General features: G+C 43.5%; 1 protein-coding gene and 1 long non-coding RNA gene across 5 annotated transcripts in view; one reads left to right on the forward strand and one right to left on the reverse strand.

The window, feature by feature from the left end:
* Positions 1-21,759, reverse strand: part of LOC149322059 (myosin-10) — a 123,138-nt gene that overhangs the window by 21,743 nt on the left and 79,636 nt on the right. For all 4 annotated transcript variants that reach the window (XM_089533993.1, XM_089533985.1, XM_089533965.1 and 1 more), the window contains 10 exons: positions 17,741-17,934; positions 16,328-16,449; positions 16,069-16,138; positions 15,820-15,980; positions 15,154-15,262; positions 14,916-15,047; positions 13,789-13,995; positions 13,531-13,668; positions 4,057-4,180; positions 1,594-1,765 (listed from right to left, as the gene is read on the reverse strand). In XM_089533993.1, coding sequence (XP_089390119.1) covers positions 1,594-1,765; positions 4,057-4,180; positions 13,531-13,668; positions 13,789-13,995; positions 14,916-15,047; positions 15,154-15,262; positions 15,820-15,980; positions 16,069-16,138; positions 16,328-16,449; positions 17,741-17,934 — 1,429 coding nt within the window. The remainder of the gene's footprint in view (positions 1-1,593; positions 1,766-4,056; positions 4,181-13,530; positions 13,669-13,788; positions 13,996-14,915; positions 15,048-15,153; positions 15,263-15,819; positions 15,981-16,068; positions 16,139-16,327; positions 16,450-17,740; positions 17,935-21,759) is intronic.
* Positions 4,634-13,074, forward strand: LOC149322060 (uncharacterized). The gene is made up of 2 exons (XR_016279640.1): positions 4,634-4,718; positions 12,803-13,074. It is a non-coding gene; the product is annotated as an uncharacterized LOC149322060 (long non-coding RNA).

Consider the following 21,759-nt stretch of genomic DNA (forward strand, 5'->3'; position numbering starts at 1 on the left):
GCCATGGTATATAATGAGACCAGTGAATCCACAGATTTTGGTATCCACAGGGGGTCCTGGAAAACCCTAGTGTATACCAAGGGCCACTGGGTAAGTATGACAAAGCTGACCTAGGCATAGTTGAAAAATACAGATGCCTGTGAAGACCTCTGTCTGTTGAGAGGCTTTTATACTACAGACTCAAAACAGCTGATGCAAAACCTACACAACTATTGGGGGGGGGGGGGGCGATAAGAATACAGTTGTCCCTCCGGATTCGTGGCTTTGGGATTCACAGGATAGATTATTCATGAGTCCCTCCCTCTCTGTCCCTCTAGGCCAGGGGTAGGCAATCTTTTTGAGCCGGGGGCCGGGTTGCCGTCCCTCAGACAACTGGGGGGACGAAGCCAAAAAATAAATAATTAAATAGGGTTTTTTTTTAAAAAAAATTAAATATATAAACAAACCAGGACAAATGTAGGACAAAATTTTCAAATGGAAGACACTTTTTTTTAAAAAATGGAGGACACGTGAAAAAATTTGCTGATTTTTAAAAAAATGTTAATATAAATGCATGTTTCTGAGGCTTCTATAGACAATTGCCCGCCAAAGGCCCCGGTGGCAATCGGTGGCAGGACCAGGCTGGGGCCAGTCCCAAGGCCTCACCGGGCTGCATCCGGCCCGCGGGCCGCAGGTTGCCTACCCCTGCTCTAGGCTTTTCCCCTATGTGTGAGGGAAAAGCTGAGGACAGGTGGAGGGGGCGCACATACAGCTAGGGACTCAGAAATAATTGAGCTTCCTCAAGCCTTGGGACTGAAGGAGGAAGCAGCCAAAGCACCCTCCTTCCTTTGCTCCTAAGGTCTGAGAGAGGTCTGGGGATCTCTCTCAAGCCTTGGAATTGAAGGAGGAAGTGGCCAAAGCGCTCTTCTTCCTTCACTCTCAAGGTCTGAGAGAGGTCTGGGGATCTCTCTCAAGCCTTGGGACTTCTCTCAAGCCTTGGGACTGAAGGAGGAAACAGCCAAAGCACCCTCCTTCCTTCGCTCTCAAGGTTTGAGAGAGGTCTGGGTATCTCTCGCAAGCCTTGGGACTGAAGAAGGAAGTAGCCAAAGTGCTCTCCTTCCTTCACTCTCAAGGTGTGAGAGAGGTCTGGGGATCTCTCTCAAGCCTTGGGACTGAAGGAGGAAGCGGCCAGCACACACTCCCCTGCCCTCCAGCACCTTAAACAGCTTGCTAGAGCTTTTTGATGCTTCCAAAGGGAAACGCATGCATACTATTCCCCCCCCCCCATTATTTATGAATTTTTCAGATTCGCAAGGGTACTCTGCCCCTAACCCCCACAAATTCAGAGGGAAAACAGGAGTACAAATGTGTTAGGAAGTATATATCTCCAGCTATAAGAAAGCTGTACTCTTTTTATGTAGTATGGCCAATAAATTTATTCAGTAATAGTGGTCTTTTGGAAAATAAATGGGTGCTGAGAAAAAGGTACTACTTTTTAATATTGCACTTTTTGTATTATTTATTTACAGTGGGCTGCGTAAAGGGAAATCTGCGTATGCTCACGCCCCAATGGAAACAATATAACCATCTTTGTAATGGACTTCAGTATCTTACCTGGCAAGGGCAGCCTGTAGCTCCTCCTCCTTCTTGGCAAGCTGGATTTTCAGTTCCTCAATCTGAGCTTGTAGCTCTGCAATTTGGTCCTGTAGGTCAGTGGTTTCTCCATCAAGTTTTCTTTTAGCCTTTTCCAGCTCTTGACGAGTCTTCTCTTCTTTTTTCAAGCGTTCTTTAAAAAAATAATAATGGTGAGTGGGGAATTTTTTCTTTCTGATTACTACAGAGAGAACTCAGGATGAACCGGCTAAAAATGATATAAAGTAATCAAAAAGTGCTTATTCGGTACCCACAAAATATGTCGGTGATTAATATATATCCTCTGAACTGATCCCCTTTAGATGCCACCCAGCATCCCTGATCAATGGCTATGCCACCATTATGATATGTTACAGAAGGCTGGTGTATACATTTCAATGATTTAAGAAAAACTTATGAAAATGAGACTCAGGATGACTCAGATAGGACAACAAAAACAAAAATTTTGAAAATTTTAAAGATTTTGTAAGCAGCAGCCTGCTAGCAGCATGAAGAATGATGTGATCAGAAAGCTAACCCTTAAGAGAAATTAGAAATCTCTTGTCAATAACAAGAACTTAGATAGACTCTGCACTAGTACTTTACAATAAAAACTGGGATGAGCAGTGTATCAAGTTTCTTTTGAATGGGAGTCTGCAGGGTTGGCAACCTGTGTCCTCCAGATGTTACTGGCCTGCAAATTCTGGCATTCACCACTATTAACTATGCTTCCTATGGTTGACAGGAATTGTAAGCCAGTGATACCTGGATACAAGTTGCCCTCTGCTATACTCATAATCATTTCTTAGCAGAAATATGCTAACTGCTTTCTTCTGTTGGCTATTTCTGGTAGATATAGAAACAAAACTTGTGTGTTTAAGTCTCTAGTTCTCAATCTAGGAGCTCATGGGGAACTGATGCCCCTAGCATGTTATGGGAGTGAGGATTACAAGAAGTTAGGCTAGGCAGGATCTGAAGGTTGACTTAAGCATTTCTATGTTTAATTCTCTTGTTGCTTCAAAATCAAAAAGAAGCAAAAGGGAAACACTCTGGAAAACTGTGGGAAGCATAGCTTCTTTTTCTATTTTAGTTACCTACTGTAGTATGTTGGCAGATAATCTAAATTGTTAGCTTTTATGCTTTCCATAATCAGCTAATGATTAAGAAAAAGAACCCTCCCCCTCCAGTCCATCTGCCTTGGTCCAGGTCTCAGAGGGAGAGAAGAATGCTGGACCTGATCCCCTCCCCCTTTCATCATTCCCTTCTCCTTTTGTGCCGTGTCTTTTTAGATTGTAAGCCTGAGAGCAGGGAACCGTCTATTATCCACTCTGTTGTAAACCGCCCGGATTCCCAGCGATTGGGCAGCATATAAATAAATCCTATTATTATTATTATTATTATTATTATTGAGTGCTAGCTCTCCAATAATATATATTAAACATGAACTTTAAAAAGTATAGACCAGTGATTCCCAAACTGTACTCTTTAAGGAATTTTGGACTTCATTTCCCAAAATCCCAGACTATTGGCCAACATGGCTGAGGCTTCTGGGAGCTGAAGTCCAAAATCTCTTAGAGGGTACAGTTTGGGGACCACTGGTATAGACCATGCTAGATGTTATCCTCATTATTCAGCTTCAGCCTATTTGGCTAGCACTCTGTATCACCAGTATACACACTACACACATTACTTTGACTATTTCTTGTATTAACATGAAAGCTACTGAGGTTTTCAATGAAGCCTGTAGGAGTCATGAGTTGGATAAGGCCAATGAATGGAAGCTTAATTGAGACAAGAAAGATATGCTCTTGGGTCAGGAAGGAGAGCAACTCTGGAATAAAAATTCTAACATTATTCACAGGACACCCACTTCTTCTGGAATTAAGCAAGTAACAGCTGGGAAATATAGTTCCTCAGCTGGGATACCTTCTATATGGAACACCCTCCCCAAACAAACCTGCGTGTTACCAACTTTGAAGTATTCTCCATTCCAGATGAACTTTTTTTTTAAAAAATGCCCATCTGTTCCAACATGCTTTATAGTTGATTTTATCTGGTTACTGAAAAGGTTTTAGCAAATTTTATTGATCTACAGTGGCTGCTAATTTTTATGACTCTCTACTGAGTTTTACTGAGTTTTGTAAAAAAATTATTTCACTGTGTACGCTACTATGGGAATACACATATTGAAAGACATCCTATGAATTAACTTGCAAAAGGAAAGTATCAAATCTATTAATGTATCTTTCTTCTGTTCTAAAACACATGACCCTTCAAAAATGCTTAGCCAAATCTTTTTTGACAAAATGCCCATCTTAATAGCTGGCAGGCGGACACTATGGTCAAATATTATTGTATTATTTTCTTCAGAAAATGATAAATATTAATGCATCAAAGAAAACTCATTTCTATTATGCAAATTTGGCAAATACTGAGACTGCTAACCTTCCAGATCTGTGATCATCATTTCCTGCTTGTTCTTGAGTTTAGCTAAATTTTTGGCCTTTTCCTCTTCTTCAGCCAGCTGCGAAGTACATTCTGCAATTCTATCTTCCATTAATTTCTTCTCCTAATTCATAAGAAAGCAACACTTAAAGTAGTATACATATGGGCCCAACAAACTAGACATGGACCTTAGTTTCAGGCAGTATAACAATAAATGATAGTTTTGAGAAATCAAGACTTTTCATTGTTTTTGCTGTTTCCCCTCACAATATTTAGAACAACTGTCCATGACAGCTGGGAAGATGTTTCTGCTGCTACAAAACAATTAGAGCTTTGAGGCAGTTAAAGTAAGTTTAGGTAAGCCCCATATTTAGTAATTTTACACAGTTACACAATAAAAAAAATCACATCACTAAAGTTTCTTGCAGAGCTTTACAAAAGGGCAAAGCTTACAACATAGCTTTATACTTAAGATATTACTGGGGCTACATCAGATGGCAGCAGGGCAGCATGGTTTGGGGGGGAAAAGGAGTAGATACTCTGAAATGTCTCCTCTTGTCTACCCACACAGGGGCATGTCAAGTAGATCAGTCTTCAAAGGGTACACTGAATGAAAACCCAAGATCTTTAATGCACCCTTGACTGAAGAGGCCAATTTATTGGTAAGCAAACCTTTATTCTATAAAGTCTAGAAGATTACCATAACTACCATAAAATTCCACCTGTCCATTAAAGGCAGAACAACAAATGATACGGTTTGGCTAGAATCCTGCTGGTACATGGCTGCACTTTTTCCAAGAGTCACACAGAAGTGGTGAAGAGTGGCACATCTATTACATCTGCAGTCATTCACCAAACCCAACCACCACTTCCCATGCTGGCAGTTATTTAGGATTATTTATGACAGTAGTTTCAGCAGTATAGTGCACTCACTTTAGGCCTCAGTATGATTTCTGAGATCACTGGATATTTTCCTGACAAACTGCAATGGTTTGCTCAGTGCAAGGGATTGGCCAGGTGTAGAGAAAGACAGATTAGCCTAGCCTTAACAACAGCCAAACAAATGCTAGCTGATATCAACCAATAGGATGCTGGCTGGGGAAGGTTGAAAAATTCCATTTGTGGCAGCTGGAATCTTAGATAGGGTTCTGCCAGGTCCAGAGAAGGCCATAGGTTCTGAGAGTTCCAGAGGGGAACTGTGGTTAAAGTCTAGACAAATACTTCAAGTGAGGGAGTTATTATAGTTAGCCTAAGTGGCAATACTATTAGTGTGTAGATTTAGGAGAATAAGCAGGAAAGGACAGTGTTGAGTGTCCTTGAGAACCAATAACACTGAAACTTTGTGGAGAGTTGAGGTTTTGTAACAAAGTTAACATTCAAAAAAGTAATCTTACCAACTGTACTAAGAAATACAAGTGCCTGAACCAACAATTGCTTATTTCAAAACTATTCAAGTAACATCTGTTTGAAACCTTTGTTTAATAAAGTTTAGATTTTATCTTCATAAAAGCTTGTCTACAGTTTTCAATCACATCCATATTACCATCATTCTTGAGGGAGAGGAAGGACAGGTTGCTTACCTGTAACAGTATTTCTTCGAGTGGTCATCTGCGAATACATACAAATGGGTTTTACTGCGCCTGCGCAGTGCTGCTCGGAACTTCTAGAATCTCTGGGCAAAGTACACTTTGCAACTTAAAGGCAACTTTTTGGCGGTAACTCCGCCCACCCTTTATAAGGCCCCTGCCTTCCCGCTCTTTCCCCAGTTCCAACTTTTTCCGCTGTGTAAGCGAAGAATGAGCCAATCAAGAGCAGGACACTGAGGGGAGGATGGGCGGGATTTGTATGTATTCGCAGATGACCACTCGAAGAAATACTGTTACAGGTAAACAACCTGTCCTTCTTCTTCGTGGTCTCTGCGAATCATACAAATGGGCTTAGACTGACAAGCTTAGGTATGCGGTGGAGGGAGTGTCCGGACAGCAAGTGAAGTGAACCAATGTTGTTTATTATTAACAATAAACTTGTCAAAAACCACCCCCACTGTCAGTCATTTGTACTTTAACCATAGGTATGACAGAAGGAGATGCAACTCCTGTAAGCAATAACCCAATCATGTATGCAGTGGTTTGGTATAAAGAAATGGCATGAACACAGTTTGAACATGCAGTGGTTTAGCATAAAGAAATGGCATGAACACAGTTTGAGCACGTTCTGGGCACCACATCCACACAACATGGATAAATACTCATCAATGCAACCCAGAAATTAACACAGCTCTACCAAAAGCTGCATCCCGTCTGGCCCTTGTATCCAGTCTGTAATGTTTAATAAATGTCATAGGCTGGGACCAGACAGCAGCCTTGCAAGCATCCTCCAAAGGGACCCCAGACAGAAAGGCGGAGGATGCTGCAACCGCCCTTGTTGCATGCGACCGTACCCTGGTAGGGAGAGGTCTACCCAAAAGTTCATAACAGAGGTGGATGGTCGCGGCCACCCATTTGGAAAACCTCTGCGGTGACACCGGTAGACCTTTTTTCGGTTCCGAGTAACATTGGAATAGTCTCTCGGACTGACTCGAAACCGACGTTCTGTCCAAGTAGAAGGCCAGAGCCCTCCTAACGTCTAAGGTATGCAAAGTCCGTTCGACCTCAGTGGTCGGGTTCGAGGCCAGGGTAGGTAGAACAATATCCTGACACATATGGAAGGTCGATACCACCTTAGGCAAGAAGGTGATATCGGTACGGAGAACCACCTTGTCCTTATGAAACCTCAAATAGGGCTGGTCTCTCCGCAAGGCACAAAGTTCGCCCGCACGGCGGGCAGAGGTAATTGCCACTAGGAAAGCAGTTTTCCAAGTCAATAGTCTCAAGTCCGTAGTGGCCATGGGTTCAAAGGGCTTGGATTGTAAAACTGATAAGACAGCGTCCAGATTCCAAGCCGGGGTTGGTACCGACACCGACGGGTATAGGTTAGCACAACCCTTAAGGAAAGCCTTGACCAAAGGGTCCCTGAAAAAAGAAGGTTTGTTTGCAAACTGAAAATGGGAGCAAATGGCCGAAAGATAGCACTTAACGGAGGTGAGGGTAAGGCCCTCTTGCAATAGTGCCATCAGAAACTGCAGCACCACCGGGGTGGAGATCTGGTCCGGACCGATGTCCCTGTCGGACAGGAACCTGGAAAACCTCCTCCATTTGGAAGCATAGGACTTTTGGGTGGAGGGTTTATGGGCAGCCTGGATCACCGTCCGTACCGAGTCAGGTAGCGATGCTAGGGACAGAGCCTCCACGCTACCAGGGGCAAACTGTCGATGTCGGGATGGCGAACCTGGCCGCTCTGGATCGTCAGCAGGTCCGGACGAGGATCGATCCGAAGAAACGTCTCTCCTGAAAGCTGCAGGAGGGATGGGAACCACGTCTGTCTGGGCCACCATGGGGTGATGAGGATCGCATTCGATCGGTCCGATGTCATCTTGGACACCACTCGGACAATTAACGGGAACGGAGAGAAGGCATACAGCAGGCATCCGGTCCAATCGAAACCGAACGCGTCTCCGAGGGATCCTTCGCAACGCGTTCTGGAACAGAACTGGGGACAGAGAGTGTTGGACCCGGTTGCAAAAAGGTCGATTTGGGGAGTCCCCCATCGCCGAAATATCTGTGCTATTGAGTCCGGGTGTAATCTCCATTCGTGGGATACAGACATCTCCCTGCTGAGTCTGTCTGCCAGGTCGTTGTCCTCCCCTGGGAGGTGAATGGCATGGAGGTGGATTCCCCTCGGAATGCACCAGTCCCATATTCGCATTGTGATGTCGAGTAGGGTTAGGGACTTGGTACCTCCTTGTTTGTTTATGTAGAACAGCACCGTCGTGTTGTCTGTCCTGAGAAGTACCACCTTGTCTCTCAACACCGACTCGAATGCCCTCAATGATTTCTCCACCGCGAGCATCTCGAGGGCATTGATGTGGAGTTGTTGTTGCGACCACTTTCCTTTGACCACCAACTCGAGGAGGTGGGCGCCCCAGCCGTCCAGGGATGCATCTGTAGTGAGTGTCAACTGTGGCTGGGGCGGGACGAAAGGTAATCCGACGCAGACGTTTTCGGGTTTGAGCCACCACTGTAGGGAGGAAGCAACCGGCCTCGGGACGGTGAGCCACTTGAGCGGAGCATCCACCACTGGGTCGAAGACAGACAGGAACCATCTTTGAAGTGGACGTAGCCGAAGCCTTGACCACGGTGTCACAAAGGTCGTAGAGGCCATGTGGCCCAGTGCCACCTGGACCTCCCTGGCCCTCACCCTTCTGAATCTGAGGAACGGCTGGAGGGCGACGGATAGGGCCTGGAAGCAGTCCCGAGGGAGTGATGCTATGCAAGAGTCTGAGTCCAGGAGAGCTCCGATGAACCTGACCTGTTTTGTCGGGGTCAGGTGCGATTTGTCGAGGTTGATCACCAACCCAAGAGACTGGAGGAGTGTGAGTGTGAAATTGATGGACCGGAGGAGTTCCTCTTGTGACGGAGCCGCCAGGAGCCAATCGTCCAAGTAGGGGAACACCCTGAATCCCTTCTGGTGAAGGTAAGACACCACTGGAGCCAGGCACTTGGTAAAAATTCTTGGGGCCGTCGCCAGACCGAAGGGCAGGACGTTGTAGTGATAAGCGTCGGAGCCGACGGCGAAGGCGAGGAATCTCCTGTGGGACTCCCGAATCCCTATGTGGAAATATGCGTCCTTGAGATTGATCGTCACGAACCAGAGGCCCTGGTGGAGAAGAGGTAAGATGGAAGGTAAGGTCACCATACGGAAACGTTTGTACTGGAGGAAGAGGTTGAGTCTCCTTAAGTCTAGTATGGGCCGAACTCCCCCATCCGGTTTCGGCACTATAAAGTATCTGGAGAAAAAGGCTTTTGGCCATCGAATCCGGTCTAGGGGGGAAATTGCACCCTTTTGGAGTAAGGTGCGCACTTCGTCGAGAAGGGTGTCCGAGGGTGGGGTAGGGAGAAGGTCCCCGTGGGGGGAAGGTCCTGAAACTCTAGGGCATAACCCCTACGGACGATGGTAAGCGCCCAAGAGTCAGTTGTTATCGAGGCCCAGGTGTTAGCAAAGGGCCTCAGTCTGTCCAAAAAGCAGGGAGCGACGAAGTGCGCGGTTTCACTTCAGGAGGCTTTTTTGGCCTGGTCGGTTCCCTGTCGGTGCTGTTTTCGATACCGGCCCGGGGGGCCCCGCCTGCCAGATGAGGATGAAGATTGAGACGGGTATCTAGGGCGTTGGGAGCCCTGATGTTGACCTTGTCGGTCCTGCTGAAAGGGTCTGAATTGTTGGCCCTGAGGTTGCCATTGGCGTCTCTTGCGATACTGAGGGGTGGACGACGAGGACATACCGTGCTTTTTGGCGGCCGCCTTAAGCTTGAATTTCCTGTTGAGACGATCGTCTGTCTCGGTATGGAACAAGCCAGACCCATCTAAAGGCATGTCCTCAATTGCCGTCTTTACTCCAGGCGTCAGATCGGTCCCGCGGAGCCAGGCGTGGTGTCGGAGGGCCAAGGAAGCTGACATCGCCCTGCCTGCACACTCGGCCACGTTTCGTGAGGCCGTGATTAACCAGCCCACTATGGAGTGGGCCTCGTCCCTAATCTCCACGAGTCTCCTTTGAGTGTCATCCGGGACCTCAGGGATTAGGGGGGAGACGTCTTCCATGAGGGCCTGGAAATAGGCTCCCATGCATGCGGTGTAGTTTATAGCTTTCACCGCCAAAGCAGCAGCAGAGTATGCCTTTTTAGCCAGGCCATCTACCTTGCGTGCTTCTCGGTCTATGGGAGATGTGGCCTGTTTCTGGGCGACGCTGAGTTGAGCTCCCTCCACAATAGCCGAATTTTGGCGAGGATGGTTGGAGAGCCAAGGACAGCTTGCTGGGGAAACCCTATACAGGGTCTCAATCTTCCTGGAGGAGCTCGCCAATGAGGTTGGAGCATCCCAGGACCTCTTTATAAGAGTCTCCAAAGACGGGAGGAGTGGAATCGAAGGAGGAGTTGGGACTCGACCATGGACCCGACGCTCCACAGGGTCTCTTGCGGTGTCCTCCGGATACTGCAACTCGATGTCCAGGGCCCTGGACATCTTAATGATGTGTTCATTGAAAGTCCTCAGATCGTCGGTTGGGGAAGCCGGCTCGGGACGGTGCATGTCCTGGGGTGAGTCTTGTGGGGACAAGTCGTCATCCGAGAATTCCTCCGAGGAAGGAACTATGTCCGGCTCCGACTCCGAAACCGAATGGTCACGGGATGGAGGTCTTCCTGGGTGATCCCTGGGCCTAGACTGGCGAGGTGTAGCAGTCACCGTCACTGTAGGCGTAGTATCGGAGGGCCCCGGCTCCGGATCCGACCGTCTCGGTCTGGGAGGTCTTGGTACCGGTGTTTCGGTGACCTGGGGGCAAGTTGCTTGAGCATGACGCTTGGCTTTGAATCTTTTGAAGGCAACCTCCTTGGAAACTGCCACGTAGTAGTTACCAGACTCGGAGTCGTAGAAAAAATCTTCTTCGACCCTCTCCTCCTCTGAGGGAATCTCCAACGGTTGGACTGGCATTGGAGTAGGAGAACGATGTCGAGCTGGGGAGCGATGTCAGTCCGGTGAACGATCGCGACCTTGGGTCCCCACAGGGACGGCAGAGAGGTCTTCCAAACTCGGGTCCGGTAAAGGAACGTCATCCCGGTCCGGTGATCGCCTCTTTTTGGTCGGTTTCGACGCCTGGTGGTCGGGCGATCGGTGCCTCTTCGAAGTTGAGGACTTATCACGGTGCTTGGAACCTTTCTTCAGAGAAGAGGAATCCTGCACCTTGGATGACTTGGGCTTGGGTACCTCAGGAGTCTTGGGCTTCTTCCTCGGCGGCAATGGTGAGTCCGGAGGAAAGAAGGGGTTGACCTGAAGGTCAGTGATGGAGGTCACTCCAGAAGTGGTGCCGGTGGATGAGCCATCGCCCTTTGCGGGAGTGGAGGGAACAGATCTTGAGGTCGAAGCCCTCAGCTCAGCCGGCGCCATGTTGGAATCAGTCCTCGGCCTCATGTCCTTGGACTTCGATTCTTTGTCGGCCCTCTTAGATGTCTTGGGTGGCTTTGAGCCCGAAGTAGCCGGAGGGTCCGACGATTTAGACTTCGAAGATGAAGTCGGATCGACTGGCGGCATCTTGGTTTGCTCCATCAAACCAGAGTCCTCGGTCCCTGACGGTTTGCGAGGGCGCTTGGAGGACTTGTCGGTGGCTCTGGACCAGTCTGGGTCACAGGCCACATGGGAAGCTGAACCTTGAACAGCCGGAGGAGCCGAGGAAGCACTCGCTGGGCTGTCCCGAGTCACAGGAGCCGCCCCAGAAGCGGAGGCCGACGGAGCCGAGGCCGGTCGTGAATCGTCCCCCCGAACCTTGCCCTGGGCGATAGCTGAGGTAAGTCTGGACTCACGATTTTTCCTCGCTTGTGAAGTCATGAAACGGCAGAGAGGGCATGACTTCACATCATGATCCTTTCCAAGACACAGCAGGCAGGATGAGTGTGGGTCTTGTACTGGGACCTTGCCCCCGCAAACGTCGCACTTCTTGAACGGAGGCGACGTCAGGAACCGAAGCGAACAAATCCGAAGGGAAGAGCAAAGCGTAATCCAAAAACAGTCCGTAGGTCAAGCGAAGGAGAAGTCAGCAAAGTCGAAAAAACAGTCCAAATTGAAGCCAGAGATCCAAAACGAGAGAGATAGAGAGCGAAGTTCCAATAGCAGCAACGCGGCAGAAAAAAGGAACTGGGGAAAGACCGGGAAGGCAGGGGCCTTATAAAGGGTGGGCGGAGTTACCGCCAAAAAGTTGCCTTTAAGTTGCAAAGTGTACTTTGCCCAGAGATTCTAGAAGTTCCGAGCAGCACTGCGCAGGCGCAGTAAAACCCATTTGTATGATTCGCAGAGACCACGAAGAAGAAGGCAGGCTATCTCCAACAGGCCTGCCTGGAAGAAGAGAAGCCCTCCCTTCATAAATAAATAATAATAATAAAAATTTTATTTGTATACCGCTTTTCTGTCTGTTCAAAGCGGTTCACATTATACCGGTTATGTGACATATGTCACAATACAATACAGTGCAATACAAAACAGTACAATAATCAAGCAATACAGTATATCAACAGTTACATCAGCAATATTATACAATTCAATAAAAGTCTCATAGCAAATACAAATCAATTTAAAAACAATCGGTTGTGGTTGGATATCCGGATCTTAATTAGGGTATTTTATCTCTAAAGAGAATCAGGGGGGTATGCTATCTGAAAAAGATGCGTTTTCAAAGCCTTCTTGAAGGCTTCCAGCGTGGAACACAGACAGATCTACCCCATCTCGGATTCGCTCCTTTTCACTCGCTGCCCCTCACTCCTGGAACCTTCTTCCCCCGCGAGCAAGGGCCATCACTTTTTTAACCAGCTTCAAAACAGAGTTGAAGACCATCCTGTTCAGAGAAGCATTCCCAGGCATTGCATAATTGTCGCTTGCTATTTGATGTTCTTTTGATGCCTGTTTTATCAAACCATTTCCTGTATTGCTATGTACTTTATATGTATTAGCCTACTAGCCCCACCACCTTTCCCTTCTCCTTTTATGTCATATCTTTTAGATTGTAAGCCTGAGGGCAGGGAACCGTCTAATTAAAAGGATTGTATGTACAGTGCTGTGTAAATTTACAGTGCTTTATAAATAAAGGTTAATAATAATAATAATAATCTTTTCAGGGAGAAGATCCTCCATCTTGAGGGAGAGAGAGGCAGGCTAGCTCCAAGAAGTCAAGTCCTCCCTCCAGTCCATCTGCCTTGGTCCAGGCCTTGGGGGTAGAGAAGACTGCTGGACCTCACCCCCTTCCCCACCACCACTCCCTTCTCCTTTTGTGTTGTGTCTTTTTAGACTGTAAGCCTGAGGGCAGGGAACCGTCTGATTAAAAACATTGTATGTACAGCGCTGTGTAAATTTACAGCGCTTTATAAATAAAGGTTAATAATAATAATCATCATTATTGCACAGTAGTTTAAAACAGAGATCTTTTAAAAGGGTCTGCTTCAGACTGGGGATGCACTGTCACATAAGTATTTATTTTGGTGGCATTTATAAGAGAGTGTGTGTCAAAGCAGGATCTCTCACTGTAGTTCGGCACGTGCCTTTCTTACTTCCGTTGTGGCTTCCAGCGTATACTGGAATCCATGTAATACACGCCCGCATATAACGCGGGTGCACTGTATGTTCAGATCTGTGAGATTTCCTATAATCTAGTCAGTATAGTAAACACATTTACCCATGGGTCTTTCAATCAGATGCTGATGTAGAAAGACGTTTTATTTTTAGGTTCTCCAGGCTATTCTTCCACAACTTTCAAAAGAGCATTGGGGGAGCAAGCACAAGCCTAACACAAGTCTTATTGTTGCCAAATTCACTAGTATTAGTGGAATGCATCCCAATCTGTTCTCACCTTAAGAAATTTTGAGTTCTGATCCTCTAACAATAAGATTTCTTCTTCCATCTTCTTTATTTTGGCTTCAGCTGTTACCTTCTCAAGTTGCAGCTTTTGTCGAGCACCTTCCTCCTCATCAAGCTGCTCCTCCAGGTCCTGAAATAGAAAGCACACCTTAATTACACTGAAAATAGCACAATTTCTACTGCTTTCAGATCATTTTATTAAGAAATTAAGACTTTCCAGATAATCTTCCATCAGTGCATTGAGAAATACCTGTATGTGAGTTTGCATTTTTTTCTTTTCATTCTGTAGCACTTGGTTCCTTTCTTCTTCCTCCTCTACCCTAGATTCTAAATCATGTAGAATTTCTTCTAATTCTTGCTTCTTTGCAGCCAGGCGGGCTCTCATCTCCTCAGCTTCAGCAAAGAGCTCTGTCTCTGCTTGTAACTGCTCTGCCAGAATGTTTTTTTCTTCCAGCAACTACAAACATGAAAAGAAAGAGTGTCAATCATTTTTAATATGGCCTCAGCAAGTGACAATCTATGGGAATTTACCTTGGTAAAACACAGTTGAATGCAGCTTATTACATTGCCAAAAAAAAAAAAAAAAAAAAAAATCAAAAGAAATTAGTAGGCATCAAGAGTTTCTACCACTAACAACAGCAAAGATTATGAACAAAGATAAATGCTGGAAGGGTTTTCTTACAACCTTGCATATTTTACTCTGTTTTGTCCAGTTGTTACTTGTGGGAGAAGAGGGAGGGGCTTCTGAGAATAAACTGATGAGAAGAGCAAACAAGATGGAGCCAATAGAGCTGTCATCTATTCCAGCTTCTTCTTCCAAAGCCTGTATACCAGTGGTTCCCAACCTTCCTAATGCTGTGACCCTTTAATAGAGTTCCTCATGTTGTGGTGACCCAAACCCATGAAATTATTTTCATTGCTACTTCATAACTGTAATTAAATAGGTATTTTCCAATGGCCTTAGGCGACCCCCATGAAAGAGTCATTCGACCCCCAAAGGGGTCCTGACCCACAGGTTGGGAACCACTGCTGTATACAATGCTTTAGGAATTCTTATAGTCAAAGAAGAAAAATCTTCTCCAGTTTTCTCAAACAAGACCCAGTAAAAGAAGAGTGCTATAGCTAGCTCTTTAGCTATTTGACGTGATACATCTGGTTTTTATTTCTATAAACACTATGTAACACATTTTACAAAGATTTAACTAAATGCAGTAAACAGAAAGTTAGAATAGTTTTTGATAGATGATAAAGTTATGCACCATATTGAAATGACAACTAGAAGTGTTCAGGATAAAATTATTTTGTACAAAAGTTGATAAGGTCACCGAGTCATTATGTATACAGGTAAGTAACTATTTAGAACATAGGTTTACTGACCTGCTGATGCTTCCTTTCCATCTCTTCAAGTTCCGATTCCACCTTTATCTGTCTCTCCTTAACTTTCAGTAACTCTTCATCTTTAGCTTGAAGTTCTTCCTCCTGACGTGTAACCTGAAGCAGAGGCTTCACCTGCAAAGTTTTGTACAAGAAACAAGAGGATAACATGAGACAGTTCTCCTTTGCTGCTGAGAATCCCAGCACTTTAACAAGCAGGGAAATGAAGGGAGGGGTATACCTTTGTAAACACTCTCCACCACTGCCAATGCCTTAACTTCAAATAGGCAGCACAATTTCTCTGAAGGACTTTCAGAGCACTCAGCTGTTGTTGTTTCTTAGCAAAGGCCCTAAAGACAACCACAAAAGGAGATATATATATTTTTTGCAATGCAGCTGAAAGTACTTGCTTTATATTTCAAAATATTTTGTGTAACCATTAAAAAGTCATATCTAAATGGAAGAGGCAAGAACCTTGCTTCTGCCCTGGCAGTAAAAAAATGATTATCAGGTGGCTTGCTCCAACATGTAAAGAAACTTTTCAGGAATAAATGTAAAAATTCAAAGGATACCACACTTACTTTAACTAAGGGCCCGAACAGACAGGCCAAAATAAAACTGCTTTGGATCACTTTGGAGATATGTTTTTTAAATTATGCATGTGTCCCAAGAAGTCAGAAGCCAATGCCAGAGCCACACTCTAATCCTAAGGACTGCAGCATAGCTTTGATGCCGTGTCTGGCCTCTTAAGATGCATGTGTCATTTAAACAGCATACCTCCAAAGTTGCTTTATTTTGGCCTGTCTGTTTGGCACCATATATTTTAGTGTGGACACAGTCCCTCTAGATAAACAATGTCCTAAAATTTTATGCAGAAATTTTTGTCTGAATTACTATATTCTCTTACTTTCTGGCAAGATATCCCCTGCAGACTGCCTGAAAGAAGATAATGATGTCAGTTATCTTCAGATCCCTTTCTTCTTCAAGATGTGCCAGAACACCAGCGCGGAAAAAAATCTTGCTCTGTCCAATTCTATACAAGTTGGGATCCAGCTCCAATGCTCTGATCTATGCAAAAGTCAAATAATTTGTTTTACCTGGAGAACACTAGCAAGAAATCAGTTTTTCAAGCTAAGATTGCTACTGAATAGCTTACCATTCTCTCACAAGCCTGCTTCCCATCCATAAAACCCTTAGGAATTGCATTAGGAGTCAGGATCTCATACCTACAAATTAATAAAGAAAAAGACAGTCAATCCATTACAAGATACACAGCTAGTTTTTAGTAGAGACCTGAAATGTTTGATTACATGAAGATGGTGAGGAAGGTAAAAGTTCGGGTTTAATTTTTTTGAAGGTAACAGAAACCTTTCACATACACATGCACAACAAGAACAAGTTACTTATTATAGTACCTCTGTCTAAATTCTTGGAACACTATTCTGTTGGGAAAGCCTTGTCGACAAATTCTTATTCCTTCTAGAACACCATTACATCGAAGTTGATCTAGAACTAAGTGTGGATCCAGTTTTCCAGCCTAAATATTGAGACAAAGTTCAGTTACAGGAAAAGCAACCAACTTTAGCCACAGAATGACATTAGCCACTAATGAGGAAGTGTTTTAGAGTATGTGACCCAAGCGCTATTATAACCGTAAATACTCAATCAAGTTTATTCTACATTAGCTGACCAGGCTTTTGTATACAAACATAAAACAATAAAAAACCTATCCAATACTGTATTAAAACATAATTAAAATGGGACTGTTAAATTGGTAATACAGTGGACCCTTAGTATCTGCTGGGGTTTGGTTCCAGGACCCCCTGTGGATAGCAAAATCTATGAATGCTCAAGTTCCATTCAATATAGTGTTGTAGTAAAGTGGTATCTCATTTAGAAAATGGCAAAATCAAGTGGAATATATATTTGAATATTTTCAAGTTGTGAATGCTTGAATCCATATACAGTGGGCTAACTGTAAAACCCACAAAATAAAACTCAGATTATTTTGCCATTAGACAATTTTAAAGTTTCTCTCTTTATCAGGGTTACCTTGACATACTGTATATACTTGATCTCATGAATAAGTCAAGGGCAGGTTTTGGGGCTAAAATTATGGATTTTACCTTAAGTCATGGATAAGTCAAGGGTAAAACATGGAGGCTCCTTCAGTGTGTGTACATGTAAGTAAGGCAAGACAGACTCTAATTGAAGCTTTTTGCTTCATTGTTTTGTAAGCTTTTGTTTTGTCCTTCACTCCCCAGACAGTGGGTGGGAGAGGGACTGTTCATTTGTCGAAAATCAATCAATCACCAGGATTCTTTTTGTTTGGAGCAAGAGAGAAATAAACTGCTCTGTCGACTGCATGTGGAAATCTGACAAAGCTGCTATCATATTACCATACTGAACCATAAATAAATTGACCTGGGATTTTGGAATCAAAATTTGGGATTTTCAATAAATTATTTGGTTGCAAAAGGCTGTAAGAGCACCCAAATGGAAACTACAAGGCACTTCGCTGATATTTATTTCTAGGAAAATGTTGCACTAGTGTGTAATTGCCATTTTGTTACTTGATATAAAAATTTTACCATTTATCCTGGAAGAATGCCCCTTATTTAGCCTTTTCTTGCCCATACAACCTTAAGACTCTTCTAACTAAGTGCAGATTAAATACTTTGCACCTAATGGAAGTTAAAGGGTGATATAATGGCATACCGAACTCCTCAAATACAGATATATCAATTTCCTTAATTGGAAAAAAAAAAGAGAGAGAAGTATATTTTGAACTTGAAATCAGATAATATTATTCTAGAAATAGCACATACCCTCTTTTCATGGTTTGGAATGATACACCGAACAAAATTTGGGTTAGTGTTTCGGAGTGTGGCCATCAGTTTGGTGAGTGACTCTTTGTATAGCTGCCCCACTGTACGAAACATTCCTTTTTTGGTCTTGTAAGCTGAGCCAAATGCAGTTTCTGTTATTCCAGTAACTTGATCTAGACCCACAATACGGTCAACTGTAAGAAACAAGAACACAAAATTAAATAGAAGCTAGCACATTAAGAAACAGAGTCAATTCAGAGGTTCAATAAATGCTTAGCATGAAAAATGGTGGAAGGTGTAATCTGTGGCAAAGCAACTGGCATGTATGGAAGCAGCAGGACTGAAAGCAATATGCCAGGCAGAATATTGTAGCTTTGGCAATTATGTAGTAAGAAGCACAAAGATTATAGTTTTGCTGTTGAAGTGCACCAAAGCCATTCGCTTCTCATATGAAAAAAGAATTTTAGCCACAAAGAACTGTGTGGGAACACAGTATGTACAATATGAAATAATTTATTATAGAGCCAACGAATTCAAATAACTAAATGTATAAAACGTTGCATTAAAATAAACCATTATTATCTTCCCCAAATTTCTGCATGACTCTAACTAAGCATTAAATATTTCCACAGAAAAATTGCAAGACCTTTTTTAAGTCATTGTGATCCATCCCTGATATTTTCTCCAAAACAACATACTAGGTTTCTGAGCTTCTTCTACATATTAATGCAAATTAAATGCTCGCTATATGCCTGACACTTATTGATAAGACACCCATGGACCTCTTTACATTTATTTTTTTAGGAACCAAATAGAGAGAAATTTTAGTATACTGATTTTAGTATACTGCTTTCTTTCCATGGATTATATAAATCAAATTACAAAGACATCTCAAACCATGGAGAAAGATATCACACACTTTTGGGAGGTCATGTTTTGACCAGAAAATGGGCAAGACATACAACTTAGTAAATAGGACTGCTACTATGCTGGATATTCTAAGAAAACATGGCAAACTTAGCTTCTTGGCAATCTACTCAGCATTGCAATATATTTGATATACTTTCCCAGACAAATGGATTTGTGCCAGGCTTTCAGATTCTTAAACTGAAATGCATTTCATATATACCTAACTCTGGAGGGAGCCCTGGTGGCGCAGTGGTTAAAATGCATGTACTGCTGCAGCCGCTCACTCAAAACCAGTTCAATAGCAGCAAAAAGGTTCAAGCTTGACTCAGGCTTGCATCCTTCCATGGTCGCTAAAGTGAGTACCCAAATTGTTGGGGACAATTAGCTTACAGTTGTAAACCACTTAGGCACTGTTAGTTCAGTGTGAAGAGGTATATAAATGAAGCTGTTTTGAATAATAGCCTTAATCACTAAAGATTATAAATAGGAATGCAATTAAACTACATGGGAAAAAAGGTAGAATAAATCTTTTTTGTCCACAATCCTTTTGTTCACAATCTCAGATAATTGAAAATCTTTACAACATGGACACTGCCCACAGAAGTACTTCACAGAATCATAAATCAGGAAGAGACCTCAAGGATTATCTAGTCCAACCTCCTGCCAAGAAAAAAATACCCACTCAACAGATGGCCCTCCAACCTCTGTTTAAAAACCTGCAAAGAAAAAGACTCTACCATACAACAGCGTATTCCAATTTCTTTTCCCTCTAGCTTGCATTCATTATTCTGTGTCCTATTCTTTGGAGCATAAAAAAACAAGCTTGCTCCATCCTCAGTATGACAGCCTTTCAAATATTTAAACAAGTCACCTCTCTTAACCTTCACCCTCCAAAAATGTATGCGGATGCTAAAAACTGTATTAAATGAATTCAATCTATCAGAAAGCCTAACAATGTTATCCTTAAGTGAAAAACGAATCAAATCCTAACCCAAATTTAAACAAAGATCTGATACTATAATGGGCCACATTTAGAAAAGGGCACAATCACGCCTGATTTCAGAAAATACAGTTTCTATTGCGAGTAGATTTCAAAAGCCTCTAGCAGTTGCAAGGAAGCATAGCACATAAACAGATTTAATTAGCAACAGCAAGCACACTGCCATGCTTAATTCTGCAACCATATAAACGTATTTAACTTTAAAGCATCTGAGGTTTATATAATATTAATTTATAAGAGCAGTCTTACAAAATGTGTAGCATACTATGATGGGACCTTAAAAAGCTACTATGAACTAAAGCGGATTCCTTAAGCTAGCCTTATATTTAAGCACTAGCTTAGTAGCCATATTTACCTAGAAATTTTGTCCGGCCAAATAAATAAGTCCAAGCAGAAGAGGGAGGGAGATCTCTCATCCTTCTCTGTCTCTTACTGAGGGACCAAATTTTCTTATTCCCAACAGGTAAATATAGCAGAGATCTCCACAAATCCAATTTCTTTTCTGGGGTGCTCTGTGACTGGGCCCTTCACCCACAGTAGAAACGGATGCTCTTATTGGAGCAGGAGTGGCAAGCAATCATAGAATTAGGAGATGGCTACTTTAATTTCCCATAATATTGCAAGTATGATATTGTGTGAGGATATAGTAAGACAGTCAAATAGTCGCTAGAACTAGCTATCCAGCTGCAATGGGATGATGCATTGTGGCCACTTCAGCACAGCTGGTTTAGCATGGTCAGTTGATCAGTGTGGCTGATGGAGCACAATGGACGACTCAAAACTGTTCTTTCAGCTTTTTCAGAGCCAATCAGAGTGGACAATTCAACACTCCTACAGCAATTTAAACTGTAACCAAGCCCACAATTGGAAAGGGCTATCATCAAATGCATTTGAACACAGGCATCTGAGTGGCTGATTAGCAGCTGATTAGGAGCTGAGATGACTAAAAAATCTTCATATTTTTCAACATCAAATTCCACATTCCCTTCTCTCCTTCCCAAGGAAGAGGCAGGATCCTTTTCCTGTGACTTTTGGTTTATGAGCCCAACAGACTATAAAGGGCAGAAAAAGAGACTATAAAGTATGGTCATCAAGCACAGCATAGCTGTTTCAGGGGTGCTGTATCAGAAAGCCCACTTAAATAAAGGCATTGGAGAAGTCAATTAGTTCCTATCAGTTTTTCTCACTCACCCCTTCCCCTGATTATCTTCCCCATTTGCCCATTTCATCTAATCGCCTTCCTCACTCACCCTATAATCTAATCACTTTCCCCAAACCCTATCATCTATCTGTTTTCCTCACACACACCCATCTTCTGATCACCTTCCCCATTCGGCAACTCCATTGCTTGTGTTGAAATGAGCTTGGTGACAGAGAAGCACTGAAACGGCTGCTTGTTTAAATTGCCATGCTGAAAAAGCAGTGTTTAGCAATAGCAATTAAATTTTTATACCACTTATCAGTGCATTTAAGCACTCCCTAAGTGGCTGCTTGTTTAAATTGCCGTGCTGAAAAAGCAGTGTTTAGCAATAGCAATAGCAAATACATTTTTATACCACTTATCATCAGTGCATTTAAGCACTCCCTAGTGTAAGTTCTTTGCTCTGATCAACACTGAAACAGCTTCACTCAATTGGCCATACTAAAATGACAGTGATCAACAAGCCATGCTAATTTGGCAGCACCAAAGCAGCCACAGTGAACCATCTGTAATGAACTGTCCTAGGCCCCATAGCCAGCATTGTTTAAGGATACTGGACCTGAAGAAAAAAATGGGATCCAAGGCAGGCAACAGGGGGTGCTTGCTAGCCTTTCTTTTCTATCCACTTTGTGCCAGTGAGATCTTATATTTTTTCACCCAGATTAGCGCATGCTGTGTTCAATTGAGATTACTTCCTAGTAAAGGAACTGGTCAAATAAGGTTTAGTGTAAGTTTAGAACTGCTCTAAGAATGAGCAATATAGTTGAACTTAATGGCTCAAGTAAGGAAGGACTCTCTTCCACAAGGCAGCTGTTTTGTGTCTTCAAGTTGCTTTTGACTTATAGTGACGCTAAGGCAACCCTATCAATGGGTTTTCTTGGCAAGATTTGTTCAGAGCAAGGTTTGCTT

Source organism: Sceloporus occidentalis, unplaced genomic scaffold (assembly GCF_023333645.1).
Source record: "Sceloporus occidentalis isolate IW3139 unplaced genomic scaffold, rSceOcc1.0.p SCAF_1, whole genome shotgun sequence".
NCBI lineage: Eukaryota > Metazoa > Chordata > Lepidosauria > Squamata > Phrynosomatidae > Sceloporus > Sceloporus occidentalis.